The following is a 16140-nucleotide window of genomic DNA, read 5'->3' on the forward strand; positions in this document are numbered from 1 at the left end:
CATGTTTACTGAGTCTAGAATGTGCCAGGCATGGCCTACTATTTGATCACACGTAACCTCCCTTGCAATCCTACGGTTCTGTTATTCCCGTTCACCACGAAAAAACTAAGTTCAGAGAGGTTAAGCAATTTGTCCGGTGCCACCCAGGAACGGCAGAACCAGGACTCAAATCTTGGAACAGGACTTCAAAGTGCCCGCTTTTCCCATTTCACCAGGTCGCCTCTTGGGAACACAGCCAGGTTAAGACAGAAGACATTAAAACTGCCGTAAAGCCTTCTGTTTTTAAATTGTCACAGTCTTAATACAGCCTTAATTCCACAACTGTTGACTAAGCATCTACTATACGCAAGATTGTACAAAACGCTTCTAGAACTAGGAACTGGTAGAAAGGCTCACCTTCACGATCAGAAGTTTGGTTGATGACTTGAGATGCGAATGGCTACTGGTCACAAACATCTTCATCAGTAAGTAAAACACGGATCGCTTTCCTCCAATAATTTCTGCATCTGGGCCTTCCTGGAGTTTGAACAACAGAATATTATAAATGTAACAAAGGCCACTGCTTGCTGAGCAAACAGGTACTGCATGCCCAGTGTTCTCCCCGGCCTCTCATCTCATTTTAACCACCACTCGGCAAGCCTGCCGGGATGCTATACACGAGGAACCTCAGGAGTTAGGAGCTCCTCCCACACCCCCAAAAGCAGCTGTAGTTAACAACAGTCACAGCAGGAAGCACGGGGGCCCTTCAGGTGCTTCACATACACTGACTCACTTTGTCCTCCCAACAAGCCTGCGGCGGGGACAACCGTCACCCCCATTTCACATGTGCAGACACTGAGGCACAAGGAGGTAATGGCCGTTTAATGACCGAGGTGGAACTCAAGCCCAGGAGCCCTGGCGCAGACACAGCACTGGCTGGCGGCGGGTGGCTAGCGGGAAAACACACCACCCAGGGCTGCCTGACTCCGTCCAACGCCACGCTTGCTGCATTTCAGCAAGATGCCGGCGCGGATATAATCGGTTCCTTACACGTAAGCAAGCCTCTTAACAAAGGCTTCTGGGCTTTGAACACATGGAGCTCCAGATTCCCAGCCCAGACTCCGATGCATCTGTGTCTCCCTGGAGCGTCCCCGCAGCCCTGATCTGAGCACATGAGGGCTACTGTTCCCAAAGCCCAGCAGACCCATCTTATGAGCAAAAAATGAAGCAGGGGATATAAACTAATATGTTAATACCAGTTCTTTCAAGGTAAGAGGCCTCTGTTCCCTTTCCAACTAAATCGTCAAGACCCCAAAGGCCCAGTTCAGCTGGGGTAAAAAACTAAACACCCCAGACTCATCCGTCATCTCACTGGGGTCCTGGCAGCGACCTCACGGGGGTTGTCAAGTTGAGAGCAGGGTCTGGGCAACGCTGCCTGGGTCCAATCCTGGATCCCCTACTTACGGCCGGGACCCCCCGGAAGTCTCCTAACCAGTCTGCGCCCCAGCTGTCTCGTCTGTAAGTGGTGATAAGTTAGATGACACATAGCACACTCGTGCCGAGCCTGGCATTCGGTAAGTTCTCAGTGAGAACCATCCTCAGCTGTGAGGCAGGTGAACCTCGGAAAGAGGACTTAGGGGAACACAGAGATCCCAGTGCCACGGTGTCCTTCCACCCTTCTGGAAATATCACCTCTGAAAGTGCCGGGGTACGTTTCCGCACTACTGGCTCCATACAAGAACTCAAAGAAGACGTTTAGTCATTAAAACAAGTCATCTGAGCTACTCAGAAACACACTCAGACAAGGCTTAATTTGGCCTGGTCATTTTCCCTCTTTGGATAGAAGTGACATGGCGTCCTGTGTTTAAATACAGAGGTAAATATCTGTTACATCCTGAGTTCCCTTTACGATTCAACATTATGTTCTCCAGAAATCCTAGAAGACGTTATCAAAGACACAGAAAACAACGCCAGCAATCTTTACTGATTTTTTCCACCAGCCTCAACTCTCTCGTGGCTTGGTGTCTATTCCCACCTCTGTCTTAAGTCCTTCCAGGATGAGGACAAAGGAGAAGGAAATGTATTTTGTTTATTTCCAAAAGGGTTTTTAAAGGACAAGAAGAATGTAAAAGAGTCAAGGGAAAAAAAGTAAAAGAAAACCTCCCAACACCCACAGCAATGATACATTTTCAGTAAGGATAGCTAAGAACCTTACTGTGCAAAGCAAAGAGATTCCTGGTTCACAAAGCAGGACCTGGCCTCCGCTCTAGAGGCTTCTCTCTAAAAGGAGAACCGTCAACGTCCTCCTTCGCAACCAGCAGTCAGGGTTCTGACGCAGCTAGAAATTCCCAGGCCAGAAAGCCAACAAGCCTGCAGGTGAGCTAACAACAAAGGCAGGGTCACGGCCTCCTACCTGGGCCTTTAACCACAGAAACTTGCTGGCGGGCAGTGCCAGGGCCACCTTGAGAACAAGGTGCTGCAGGGTGACAGGCACCTCCTCACGCAGGCCCTCCTCTGAGATGACGCCTGTGGGTGGGAAAGAGGAAGACAGACGAGACGTCCGGGGGTGGGGGGCGGGCGCGGGGGCCCAGCTACTGCCGCCCTGGCCACGAGGACGGGACAGGGAACTTTCCAGAGAACTAGGCAGAAGACGTGGGGGTTCCGCCCATCCTTGTCCTGCGGCCACCCTCACACAGGCTGTGCCCACTCTCCTGCCCACACACCTCACTGACACTTCTCCCCCGTCCCAAGGTCTATCCAAATCCTTCACCAAAGAGTGGGGGTGCTGCATGCCCTTCCCTGCACTCGGCCCACACTGACCTCTTCCTACATCTCAAAGCCCCCAGTGCACACTGCCCTCCAGGTACAGTCTTTCGTGAGTGTGACCCCTGGTGCGGGGCACAGGCCTTGCTCCCTAGACGGCAAGCATCTTGTGCACAGCCTACGGCCGCCTGGGTCTCAGACAGGGTCCTCAGCCTCTGGCCTGATTTCTGGGTTAATCCTTTGCTCGGGAAGGACGTGGTACCACATGTTAAATGGCCACTTTATAGTAAATCTCATATTCTCACAGCAAGAGAACTTTTTGCCTTTAAACCACCAAAAAGTTAACTACAGCTTTTTGAATAGGATTATTTCAGTAGCTTATATAAATTCCAAGAATGCTATTTCCGCAAGTCTTCCTCCGTAGGCCCAATTACAAAGTCAGTTTTATTAGACAAACTTTTCCATCAAGGAAACATGGCCAGACAAGCATAACGTTACTTTTACAAGATGCGGTTTGAACTTCACTGGGTAAAATACGAGTAACCATGTCAGAAGTGCCTGTGTGTGAACGGGACCTCCTTCTAAGGGGCTCTCATTTCTGCACCCCTCTTCCTTTGCAAAGAGGCTTTAGAATTAACATCACATAATCTCATCTGTCTATCACCCACGGCAGGCAACTCAGCCTGGCTGGCTTCTCCCTTCTCTCTTGAGGCTGCCAAGTGTTCAGCTGATATCTCCTTAAGGAAGACCAGCTATTTAAAACACATTGGTCCAGATGAAAACAGCCAGGCTGGTGGATCACACACGCCGGCCACAATGCCCAGCAGCCTTCCCGGTCCTCGGCGCCGGAGCCTCTGCTCCAGGTTATCCACACTTCCTTCCTTCGCCCCCACTGGCAGGACCAGCGGAGGGGCGCCCACCGTCCCTCGAGACGCACCTTTCAGGAGCTTGCTGAAGTCAAAGTTGTACTGCATGACCACGTGCGGGACCACCTTCTGGTAGAGGCAGATGACCTGGAGCAGGGCGGCTTTCAGAAGAACGGTTTCTGCATCATCTGAACCAGAATTAAACAGCTTGAATCAGGAAACACGCTTATTCTCTGTCCTCAATCAGTGCGCGATCGAACCACCCGTGACCCAACACGGTCAACTGCATGTGAAACACTGAGGCTGCAGACAGATCCCCATGGAGCGAGATTGAAGGAGTCAACGTGGTAAAAGTCAAAGCTGTTCAAACAGGCTGGGTCTAAATCCCGATTTCACAGCTGTGAACTCGGACAGGGTGAAGCTACTCTGTCTCTCTGTGCTTCAGCGTCCTCGTCTGAAAAATGGGGACACGCAGCAGTGCCTACCCCTACAGGGCCGCGCAAGGATGAAACAGGACAGAGGTATAAGACGTGAAGCCCACCGCTTCACCAGTGACAAGGTCTGAGTCAACACATCTTGTTTCCAGGGGGACCATGTAGCCCACCGCTATCCGCAGAACAAAAGAGAGGCCTCCTCCCTCACGGAAAGGCCAGAGCCCATCGCACTCATCATACAAGTTTTTAGAGAGACACAGTGCTTGCATAAATCTTGGGCACATTTCTAACAGATGTTAAAACTCAATGTACAAAAACAAAACACAAAAAAACTCAATGTACAATGCCATGCTCATCCTTCTCCCTAAGCAAAGAAGGACACAGGATTCATTCAGAGCCAGAGAGGCCTTCACAAGTCCCTCTAGATCAGCCCCTCTGGACAGGAGGCTCCCAGGCTGCCTGTGTCAGTGGTATCTGCAAACAGAAGAGGCCCCTCACCGCTCTGGGGAGCCATGCAGGTAGCAGGGGTCTTGTTGCCCCTTTTCTTTGCTTTCTCGTCATCCTGTTCTGTCTCCTGCTTCCTAAGTGACTGCCAGACCCACACGATGGCGTTCAGATCTGGTAAAATCTAAAAGGGAAAACAAAGAAACAAAACATCAGTCACCCTTAAAAGGAAGAGAAACAAATGAACTGAACCTACTAACAAGGAGAAGCAAAGAACAGAGGAGAGGGGCCAGCATGTACAAGTGTGTGTGTGTGTGTGTGTGTGACCGAAAGAGGTCCCAGCCTCTGGGAGCTCTGGTTTGGGGTATAATTCCCAGAACTGAACACTGTAAGAATTTGGTGAAAACACAGCACCAATCATTAAAACAAACCCCTGAAGACTTGTTCACCGGAGCCAGAACCTGGGAACCAAGAAACTCATCCCTACGTCCGGCTGGGGGTACCCAGCCCAGCAAGCCCTTGGCTCTTCCGGGCAGCTACCCAGTCTGCGGACGCGTGGCCTCCCTGCTCACCAGACCGAGCCCCAGGGAGGAAGGAGCAGGCCACCCATCACTGCAGCCCCAGTCCTTATGAGACCTGAGTCCCAGGAGCGCCCCAACCCCTTCCCTTCACTTTGCACCCGCCCTCTGGGCCCCAAGCTCGCCTCTTCCCCCTGGTGTGCTCGCCTGTGACCCCTGTAAGCACAGCCCAAGCCTGGCTCCCGGGCCTACCTTGCTCAGGGCTTCTCTGAAGAGCCGCACAAAGTCCTCCATCATCGCGGCCGTGTACACGCCTGACTCCTGCCAGGCCCCTTTATTCCGGCAGTAGTCAATGGTCTTTAAGGCTCTCTCCAAAATGACGGAAATAAGGGACAAAGCTGTGTGTTTCACTGATTTGCTGTCCAGCTGGGAAGAAAAAGAGGTAAATCCACAAGTGTCTTCGGGCCGCACTGGTGGACACGGAGCGCCCAGGCCCTGGCCCTCCCCAGGAGCCTGCCGGACCTCTGCGCTGTGCAGAGGTGGCCTGGGGACCCTGCCCGCTTCACCTCCTGCAGATGTGACCTCAGCAGGTGCCGGGAGCACAGTTACTAAAGGTGGCGTCCGATGGTTATTCTTAACTGCTGTTCCACAGTCTGTTTTTGGTAAAGTCTTCCCTGACCACCACTCGGCTCCACGGATTACCTGCCTCGACAACAGCCGAGATCCCACCGGCACCTGACCGGCCTCTCCACTTATCGTCAGGTGGAGAGATGATGGGCAAGGGCACCAGGCACCCGAGTCCGGCCATCCACCTCTAGGCGCACAGCCTCCACCCCAGGCCTCCCACATGCAGACTCGCTACCTGGATTCAGACAGCCAGGAGGGCCTTCAAAATCCTCACTCGCTGAAGAGGTTCAAGAACCTGTGCTATTACCACAAAGGGGGAAAGGCTAGGCCCCGGCTGGTGGCAGTATGTCCCTGGGCCAGCGGCAGCAAGGATGTCTCCTGGGCACTTGGGAGACGCGTTCGATCTCAGGCCCAGCCCAGCCCAATGCCATCAGCCGCGGGTGACTCCCAAGTACAGAGAAGTCCAGGGAGCACAAGCTGGAATGCTGCAGCTTTACAGTCAGGTAGAAACAAGAAGGTTCTCTGACGGGCCTTCAGTGTAATAACACCCCAGGCCCCCAGCACTCCAGCTGGCTGGCGTCTCATTTTACATGGACGTTGTACGCTAAAGCAGCGCTACGTTAAATGTCTTAAACCAATAACCACACCCACCCCATCATCACTTCAAAGGCAGGACCCAAACCAGTGTTACACCCACCAGCTTGGAGCGCAAAGCTCAGTCAACAGCCTGAGACCCTGTCTCCAAACACGTTCTTGTTTCCTGTTTCTAAAACAAGCTCACTCTTTTCTTTCTGATCTAAAATATACGCCATTAAAATTCTGCACATAACACCGTAAAGAATACAAGAAAAACATCATTAAAAAAACCCACGCACTCCCAAGTCCACCCCCCAGACACACCTGTCTCTGGTGTCACTTGTACGAACACACTGTCACAGCTCAGAAAGCGCCAGTGACGAGAAGGCGAAGCTGTGGCTTCCCCTCCGCTGGCCCTGGGCCTGCACAGGACGGCAGCCTCGGCAGGAGAGGAGGCCATGTGCTCTCCCCGCCCCATGGCCACCCCGTCTGGCGGATGCAACACCCCCTAGGGGCACAACCCCTCTCTCCTGAAACAGCGTGACAGGCAGCGAGACAGCCTTTTATATCCCAGACTGGGGTATGTACCGGGGTCAGCTCAAGGGGGAGTGTAAATGCAGCCAGCCAGATTGAAACTATCTTCTCCCCGTGAAGACACCTTCCTTTCAATCCTACTTTGCAAGTCCCTGGAATAAGGTATCTTATGTCTCTCACAAAACAGACGGGCAAGCTAGCTGGGTCCTCACCTTGATTCTACGATTTGGCAACCACAGCAAAAGGCCTTCCTGGCTGGTCCCACCCAGGCCTCTTCCTCTTTACTCCAGCTCCTCCCCACAGCCCCCTGGCCACTCTCAGCACAATCCCTGGATGGGTATCAAGAAATGCTCAATCCCACCGCACAGTCCAACGAGTCTTCTCCAATTTACGGTAACTGCCCCATCACCACCGGAGCCGACCCACCACGGCAGACCCTGGTCCTGCTGTGTTCAGGTAACAACCCAGCCTGCCTGAAGGATGGGGACTCCACCCACACCGAGGAAAGCCCAGGCCCTGCACTCCTCTGAACACCTGGTCTCCCCCAGGTGGGTCTTGAGGCAACCTGGGTTTAGGAGGGGCTGGCTGGCCTAGGACCTGTGTATGCCAACAATTCATGGCTGTTCACCTAAGGCCATGATTTATGGTGAAAAATGCAAGGGTCCCTCACAGTGTGGTTTCTGATGGGACTTGGGAACCTTTATAATAAATAATGACATGGACTTAAAGCATCAATTTTTTCCTTGAACGTGTCCTCCCCAAACTCCTGCAACAGCTGGTCCTCAAAGTAAATGTTCCCCAGAAAACTTAACACTATTCATTTAACCCACAAAAGAAAGGATTTGCTGGGCAAATTTCAGTCCTGCCCTAACCAGAGCTCCTAAATTGTGAGACTTTAACACATGACATTAGGCTGTAGCTGAGCACACTTCCCCTCCCACCCTTGGGAAGGCCCAGAGCCATGGAGGGGTCCTGCCGTCCCGGCTCTGTGCTGGAGCAGGGCAAGCACGTGCCTCGGGCCCCAGGGCACCGTCCACGGGCGAGTGGACACATGGAAAGCCTCAGAGGCTCTGACAAAACACGAACCAATACATGCAGGCCGGTATTCTCAGCACAGTCCCCAGCACGGCCGGTGGGGCAAGCGGGAGAGAGTCTGGAGGCAGGGTCCCCACTCACGTTCAGTGCTTGGGTGAACATGATCTTATTGCACACCAGGGGCACGGTGGTCACCATCACCATGGCCAGGAGCCGGGGAAGCGGGATGAACTCTCTGGTCTGAAACGCCCGGGAGATGTCTGGCTGGGCGGCATAGATCTAGGGAAGGGAGAACAGAGAATGAGCTGGTGACGGAGGTTAGCTTTCAAGCCTGAGTCCGTCTAACTGTAGGCACCCGACAGTAAAGCCGCTGCAGGGAAACCACCACAGTAATAAAGGTCCAAGGCTCGCCACGAGGAGCAAGGTCTGGAACACTAACCCCAAAATCCACTTGTTAGAGACAAGTTGGGTCATGAGACTGTTACTGGGGACAGCGACCTTCAAAGGAGAGCCTGGTCTGTGGTCTGGGGAGCCTCTTAAAACCTCTGATGGCAAACAAGTCACTGCTAGAACTCACAACCGGATTATCTACTCACCAGTTACTGCACTTGGCAGGCACCTAACAAAGTACGTCATCTTTTCAACACTTCATGACAACACTTTGGGGTAGGGATGCTTCATATCAAGATAAAACATGTTTACAGATGACAAAACTGGACCTCGATGAGTCTAAGTAATTTCTCTAGGGCCATGAGGCTAGAAGACAGAGAAGCAAGGACTCTCATCCTGCCCTGTGACGGCCACGCACCTGCCCCTGCCCCTCCGGAGAGCAGTGGCAGAGCAGCTCCCGACAGGGGTGGTGGCCACAGGGATACCGTCACCAAAGTGGGGGGCAGGGTGCCTCGTTCTTGTCCCAAATACACACTGGGAGGGAATTCCCTGGAGGTCCAATGGTTAGGACTCAGCGCTTTCACTGCCAAGGGTGCAGGTTCGATCCCTGGTAGGGAACTAAGATCCCGCAAGCCACGTGGTGTGGCCATAAAAAGAAAAAAAGCGAACACCCAAATACATGCTGGGACCACCGCACACACAGGCATTCAAGGAAAATGAGGGAATATGTGAATAAAAGTTTGTTTTACAGGTAACCCCATGCCCAGGTCAAAGCACAAGAAAATAATCCCAGGTGTGTCACCATTAGGCAGTCCATAAATCAGAGAGAGAGAGAGAGAGACAGAGAGAGAGAGAGAGAGAGAGACAGAGAGAGAGACAGAGACAGAGAGAGAGACAGAGAGAGACAGAGAGAGACAGAGAGAGGTGAAGCGAGCCGGGCAGTACTGCCTAAGAATCTGTAGCAGGCACTTCCTTTGGTAGACGAGGGGAGGTTGACACCCATGATCAGATGGAAATTAATTCATATCCACTTGAACAGACCACCAATTCACAGCTTATTTCAAGTCGTTCTAAGTACTTGAAATGGCAATCTTTAAAAACTATTGTACAGTTCAGACATTTCACTAATTCCAGCCCAACTGTGCCGAAACTCATCAAGATCTCACTTCGAGCAAAATCTGGTTGAAGAAGATGAAACTGGCTCAACCGATTCAAAAGCATAAACCTCAAAATTCAGCTCAGTGAAAAGGCAAATGTCCTTAGAGGATAAAGACACCAAATTAGCATCATCTAAAATACGCCCCGAAGAACGGCTGAAAGAAGTTCCTCACCCTGCAGAGCTTATCAGAACGCCACTCACCCCTCACCGCTACCAACTCCTCACACCCACCCGCCCACGACCCCATCTAGCAGACTTCGAAATGCCCATGGCCTTCACCTTGTTTAGCAGTTTGATGTTACTGGACCAAGTGGACTGCACCCTTGGGAGAAAGGAAAACGTCACTTCCTTGAAGTACTTGTTCAGTAAGTCCGGGCACACTTTCAGGATGTTCACCACAAGTTCAGCGACCAGCTCATCGTCTGCTGCAGTTTTCAAACCCAGCAGGAAGTGCAGGAGAGTCAGGTTTCCTCCTCTGCCAGGGAGAGAGAGAAGAGAGAGGGGGGAGCAGGGAGTCTTCACAAAGCACTGAGAGCTCAGGATGACAGGGGTAGCTCCGCTCAGTAAACACGGCTGTGACACAGTGATGGGCAAATTTCATTTCTGGTGAATTTCCCTCCCAGCAGAAAGTGAGATGTTTTCATGGTCTGTAGGGCTCCCACTCTCCACCAGAGGGCCTGAACTTCACCCCTCTACTTCTGAGTGGCTGAAAAAGTCTCTACCTTGTTCTGTTCCCCACCTCTCCTTCCCTCCCTTGAGTTCCAGCTGACTTTTAAAGAAGAGGAAATTTTAAAATTTTCTTTTGTGATTTTACTGACCACTTCCCTCCAACCACACACAAAAAAGCACATATGTAAAGATGTATGTGTGCATTAAGTATAAAAATACAGAGAACGCATTTTTCTTTTAAAAGGATTACGGTTGGGCTTCCCTGGTGGCACAGTGGTTGAGAGTCCGCCTGCCGATGCAGGGGACATGGGTTCATGCCCCGGTCCGGGAGGATCCCACATGCCGCGGAGCAGCTGGGCCCGTGAGCCATGGCCGCTGAGCCTGTGCGTCCAGAGCCTGTGCTCCGCAACGGGAGAGGCCACAACAGTGAGAGGCCCGCATACCACACACACACACACAAAAAGGATTACGGTTCTTTCCCCATGAAGTGCTCACAAACTGCCACAGTCCACAGTGCCACAAAATTATTTCTAAAACTCAACCACATGGCACAGAGTCCTTCTACGGGTTTCTGCTTCCTCTGTTTCTAGCTCATTTCAAACTCCTACACTTTCACTTCACAGCCGAAAGAAGCTAATATAGGGGGGATAATCTACTGTATGAAAAGAGTCAAAACTTGTCCCAAAGTGGGCAGTTTTCAAAAATATAAGAAGATGATAAAAACAGGAAAACCTAGACATTAAAACTTCGAGAAAGGGAGCACCTGGCCTAGGATCTACATGGCCAAGTAGGTTTTACCTCCAGATACCTTTTAAGAAAAGATGCCTTTTCATATCTGCTTGTCCCTGGGAAGTCATAATATCCAGAAAAAAAATCAAAATTTGCCTCATTGGCGTGTCATGTTGATGGCTTCTGGGCTCACCACTGTTTTGCAGCCCCTTATAAACTGACCAAAACTAAGATGCAATATGATACTTTACAGACAATAAAAATTTTTCAAAAATTGAATTAGAGGGCTTCCCTGGTGGCGCAGTGGTTGAGAGTCCGCCTGCCGATGCAGGGGACATGGGTTTGTGCCCCAGTCCGGGAGGATCCCACATGCTGCGGAGCCGCTGGGCCTGCGCGTCCAGAGCCTGTGCTCCACAATGGGAGAAGCCACAACAGTGAGAGGCCTGCGTACCGCAAAAAAAAAAAAAAAAAAAAAAAAAAAAAAATTGAATTTAGAATATAATTTTGATCAGAAAGCTATCCTTTAAAAAGCTTACAATTCTTAATAGGAAAATATCCTGAGCAAAACATAGTTCGTGCTTTCAAATGCATGGAATGTTAAATTTGCAAAGAGTGGGACTTCCCTGGGGGTCCAGTGGTAAAGAATCCACCTTACAGTGCAGTGGACATGGGTTCGATCCCTGGTCAGGGCACTTAGACCCCACATGCCACGGGGCAACTAAGCCCATGTGCCACAACTACTGAGCTCGCATGCCTCAACTAGAGAGCTCACGTGCCGCAAACTACAGAGCCCACGCGCCCTGGAGCCTGTGCCACAACTAGAGAAGAGAAAACCCAGACGCCGCAACTAGAGAAAAGCCCGCGTGCCGCAATGAAAGATCCTGCATGCCCCAACTAAGACCTGACGCAGCCAAAAATAAATTAAAAAAAAAAAAGGTTTACCTAGAAACTTAAAAAAATTTGCGGAGAGTGCCAAAAATACTAGACACACACACACAATTTTAATGAACGATGTAATAAAATGAATAGCATTTAATTCAGCGTTTGCAACACGTGCCAGACACCGCTCGAGGCAGTTACCACACACTGCCTCTCTCTGAGGTGGGCACTAATTGTATTTCCTTTTTACAGATGAGGCAACATTGGCAGAGAGGAGTAGTAACCTGCTGAGGTCTCGGAGGCACTCCAGAAACTGTTCTCTGAACCTCCACAGTAAGGCTCAGAAAGCTCTGGCCCACCACCTGCCTTTGTCAATAAAGCTTTATTGGAACACAGTTACACCCATTTGTTTGTTTATAGCATGGCTGCTTGGGTACCACAATGGCACGGCTGAGTGGCCACACTAGGGGCTATATGGCACACTAACCCTAAAATACTTACTATCTGGACCTTTAGAGAAAAAGTTTGCCAACCCTTGCCTACACTGTAATGCCTCACTTTCAATGCCTACTATGTGCCAGGCAGGCACATAGGGATTCAAAACAGACTAGTCTCTGTTCTCACCAATTCTTGCCTATTGGGTAATAAACAAGCAAATAAGTAAATACGCAAGATGGTGATAAGTCACCATCAGAAGCAAGGGCCAGGCGAAAGGACAGTGACAGTGGAAGGACTATCTCAGAAGAGGGCTGCCAGGGAAGGCCTCTCTGACGTGGCGACATCTGCACAGAGACCTGCAGGAAACGAGGGAGCTTTACGACCACTGGGAAAGGAGGCATTTCAATTTTCTCAAAGCTTTCCATTAACACCCCACAAACAAAACTCCCTTCCTCTCTCCTAAGCACAAACATTTGTCTTTTGCCCATGGCTGAAAAAATTTTACATAAACCATAGCTTACTTAAACACACCCACAACCACTAGTTGGTTCAATATACTCATTAAATGATCAACTATTTTATGGGTCTCCTTAATAAGGAAAAAGAGCGTTTTTAGCATGGTGTTATATTACATTAAGACTCAAAAAGTCTGCTCTTACATTTCAGCAAGAAATCAAGCTTACTCTCACTGATGAGAGAAAAGCTACAACATCACCAAAACAAAATTAAAAGAAAAAGGAATGACATGGCAAGTTAACTCATAATAATCACAGAACCAAAACAAGTTCAAAGCCACAAGCAGGGAAAAAAATTCCCACCAAATTAATCCCATTATGAGGGATCAGTCATTTTCTGACTGGTTGAAACCGAATCAAACCATCTCTATCCTTATAATAAAATGTCAAGGGGGTAAAACTAAGGGTCATTCATAATGACCAGAAAATATGTCCAATGTTTTTAATTGTCAAATGGGAAAAAAGCAGGTTAATGAACAATATATCTAACAGTAGGCCGTTCTGGTTTAAATATTAATAACGTGGATATGTATTATAGGTCTATGACTCTAAAGAGAAAGTCCAAGAGAACATAATCTAAATCATTAGCTGTGGACTTTGTTTCCTGACTGATGAAATGTTATCATAATGGTGAAATACGAAATAAAACGTAAAAACAAAACTGTGAAATCCCAACTCATCAGCAGCTGACCCCGAGGAGACAAGGGTTGTGTAGCTGTCGTGAGTGTGGGCTGGGAACCAGATCTCCTAGGTTCCAGTCTGAGCTCTGCCGCTTTCAGGGTGAGTGACCTGCCCTCTGTGGGCCCATTTTCCTCATCTGCAAAACTGGGGTAGCAATGGTACCCACCTAGGACTGCAGTGAGGCATGAGAGGGTACCCCATCTCTGGGAAGGAGGATGTAACAGAATTATTCTCAGATCCAGCTGACACATAGTTGCTGAGTGAACACACACAGCACCTTCCTGGGTGAGACACCTCACACTCTGTGTCTGAGTCAACTGCTACCCTGAGACTCTGCCCAGAGGGCACACAACGAACAGGAGCCCTCTGGGTCCTATTCTGAGTTCATCCCTAAAATGAGTCAGATAATGCCTAAAATGCTAGTTCTAACCCACTACAGTTCCGTTATTTAACAGATTTCCACTGTAAGCCACGTACGTGATGACCTCTGAGAACTCACACTCAGGATTCACACGGGCGTTACACTTTACCTGCCGAAGGTACCAAGAGACGCGTCATAAAAATTAATCCCATGCTTGAGCGAACAGCAGAGATCCATCAGGAAGTTATGAACAAGCTCCCTCACCATGGTTTTCCCTGCGTCTTCAGCAGAAGTCTACGAGGGTTTCAAAGAAATTCAGTGAAAATCCCAAGTTCATAAGTCTTACGAACAACTACAGGGTAAAAACTGGACAATATCACATGCTTAATGGCAACTTAGAAAACACTTTAAGTTGAACATTTGGTGTAATTCAAAAACAAAAAACCCCCCAAAAAAACAGAAACACCAATCAAAATTTTAAAATACTCTTATATGTGGAATCTAAACAAAATAAATAAAACAGTAACAATTTTTTTAAAAAGCTCACAGATACAGAGAGCAGATTACTGGCTGCCAGAAGTGGGGGTCAAGGGGGTGGGAAAAACGGGTCAATTGCGGTTTTCTGTTTGTTTTTTACTTTAAATAAATTGAATTTAAAATGTTCTTTTTTAAGTTGAACAAACAGGGAGTTGCTGGAACAAGAAACTACAGATAACTTGAGATTTTATGTCATTTGTTACTGTTTCCGAGCACTTCACGATAATTCTTACAGCAGCCCCGTGAGTCTGGCAGGGCAAACATGATGACACCCATCTCACGAATGAGCAAACTGTGGATGAGACAGCTGAAGTCATCACTGAGTTAGGAAGTACACAGCACATCAGTATTAGGATCCCCAGCACTGAAGATTCTCTGTTACAGCATATGCTTTAAATAGAACATTTTTTCTAGCTTCTGCATTGTGATACTGTGACAGAAGAAATAAATATTTGGTCATCGTCTCCAGTTCCTGGCACAGAGCTCCTAAATCCCTCAGAATCTCCTAGGTGATAGGGGCATCTTTCATTCTAATGAGGCAACTCTTAATGGGCCCCAGGAGAGCTTCAGGATGGGGTCTGGATGCCAGAGTGTAACCCGTAATGAGAGCATCACTTAATTCCCTGATTCTGAATGTCCTCACCTATAAAATAGAACCATTAAAAAAAAAAAAAACTCGGCACTTCCCTGGCGCGCCAGTGGTTAGGACTCCGCGCTTTCACTGCCTTGGGCCCAGCTTCCGTCCCGGGTCGGGGAACTAAGATCCCACAAGCCACGTGGCATGGCCAAAAAAAACAAAAAAAAAAACTCTTAAGAGGGGCAAGTTTAAACCTGTATTTTTAAACAAGCTTATGAATGACTTAATGTCTCTTGCTCTTTTGAATAAAATTCCACATTTGGGAGTGTTTTTATTAAGCCCCTGAGGCTTCCTGGTTATAGAACGTACAAAACGTGTCCAAAACAAGAGGACATAGGCAAGTCGTGGAGATAAAAGGAAGCAAAACAGTGGGCTCTTGAGAGGTAAAGTATCACAGAGTTAACAGGAAGCCTGAGCCTTCATGACTCTGGCCAAGTCCATGTTCAGAAACACCCTGAGGAAACTCAAAATGAGGAGAATTAAAAAGTTCACTGGACAACAGTGAGAAGCCCGCGTACCGCAAAAAAAAAAAAAAAAAAAAAAAAAAAAAGTTCACTGGCTTTGGGTCCATGTGAGAGCAACTGTTCTAATTTAGTACTTGTTACAAAGTCAACTCCACATGTCAGTAGGTGAGGAAATTGAGGCTCCCTAGGTACTTAGGATCCTGAAGTAGAAGCAACAGGCCTTGAAACTCCAACTGCTGGAAAAGTGTGAAAAGAATGGATGGGAGAGGAGAGGTAAGTGAGGCGGGAGAGGTAGCAGGGATTAACCCTGTACGTCTACCGTGCAAGCTGTAGGGAAAATTCAGATGCCACACAGCTAAAGGGAATGATGGTTTTCACATTAAAAAAAAAAAGTTTAATATCATGATACCTCAGAGATTAGAAAAAAATCTTATTGTAAAAAAAAAATTTTTTTTTAAATCATATTGCATCTGAGTTGGGAATTAACATAACCACAAGCCAAAAGAAACATCAAATGGGGGGACTTTCACGAAGGCAGGCGTATGTGTAGATTCTTCAGTCTCCTGGCTCTGGGTATCACACACTAACAGTGAGGCCAAGCGAGAGCCAAAAACGACTGTACCTCAACATTCTCCAGGCTCACGTCGACAATCCCCTTCCAGCTGTACAGAGACGCTATGTGGTTCAGTACTTGCCCGGTGAAGAAACGCACTTTCTGGGTTTTTGTGATATTTTTATTGTGAACTACCTAAAAACAAAAAAACAAATGAATTTCAAGGAAGTTGACTTTTAAAATCGTGTTTATTGGATTTCGTCATTATAAAAATAATGTAGGCCTGTGGCAAAATATTTAGCCAGAAAAAGAAAAAACATAAAGAGAAAATTTCACCAGTATTGCCAACACC

General features: G+C 48.6%; 1 protein-coding gene across 1 annotated transcript in view; it reads right to left on the reverse strand.

Moving 5' to 3' along the window:
* Window positions 1-16140, reverse strand: part of URB1 (URB1 ribosome biogenesis homolog) — a 63995-nt gene that overhangs the window by 35092 nt on the left and 12763 nt on the right. Inside the window, exons 7-15 of the mRNA XM_065875909.1 lie at window positions 15858-15983; window positions 13767-13891; window positions 9605-9800; window positions 7918-8055; window positions 5257-5430; window positions 4541-4670; window positions 3680-3796; window positions 2393-2505; window positions 397-516 (exon numbers count right to left, since the gene is read on the reverse strand). Of these exons, the coding sequence (XP_065731981.1) occupies window positions 397-516; window positions 2393-2505; window positions 3680-3796; window positions 4541-4670; window positions 5257-5430; window positions 7918-8055; window positions 9605-9800; window positions 13767-13891; window positions 15858-15983 (1239 nt within the window). The remainder of the gene's footprint in view (window positions 1-396; window positions 517-2392; window positions 2506-3679; window positions 3797-4540; window positions 4671-5256; window positions 5431-7917; window positions 8056-9604; window positions 9801-13766; window positions 13892-15857; window positions 15984-16140) is intronic.

This window comes from Phocoena phocoena, chromosome 4 (genome assembly GCF_963924675.1).
Source record: "Phocoena phocoena chromosome 4, mPhoPho1.1, whole genome shotgun sequence".
NCBI classification, from domain to species: Eukaryota; Metazoa; Chordata; class Mammalia; order Artiodactyla; family Phocoenidae; genus Phocoena; species Phocoena phocoena.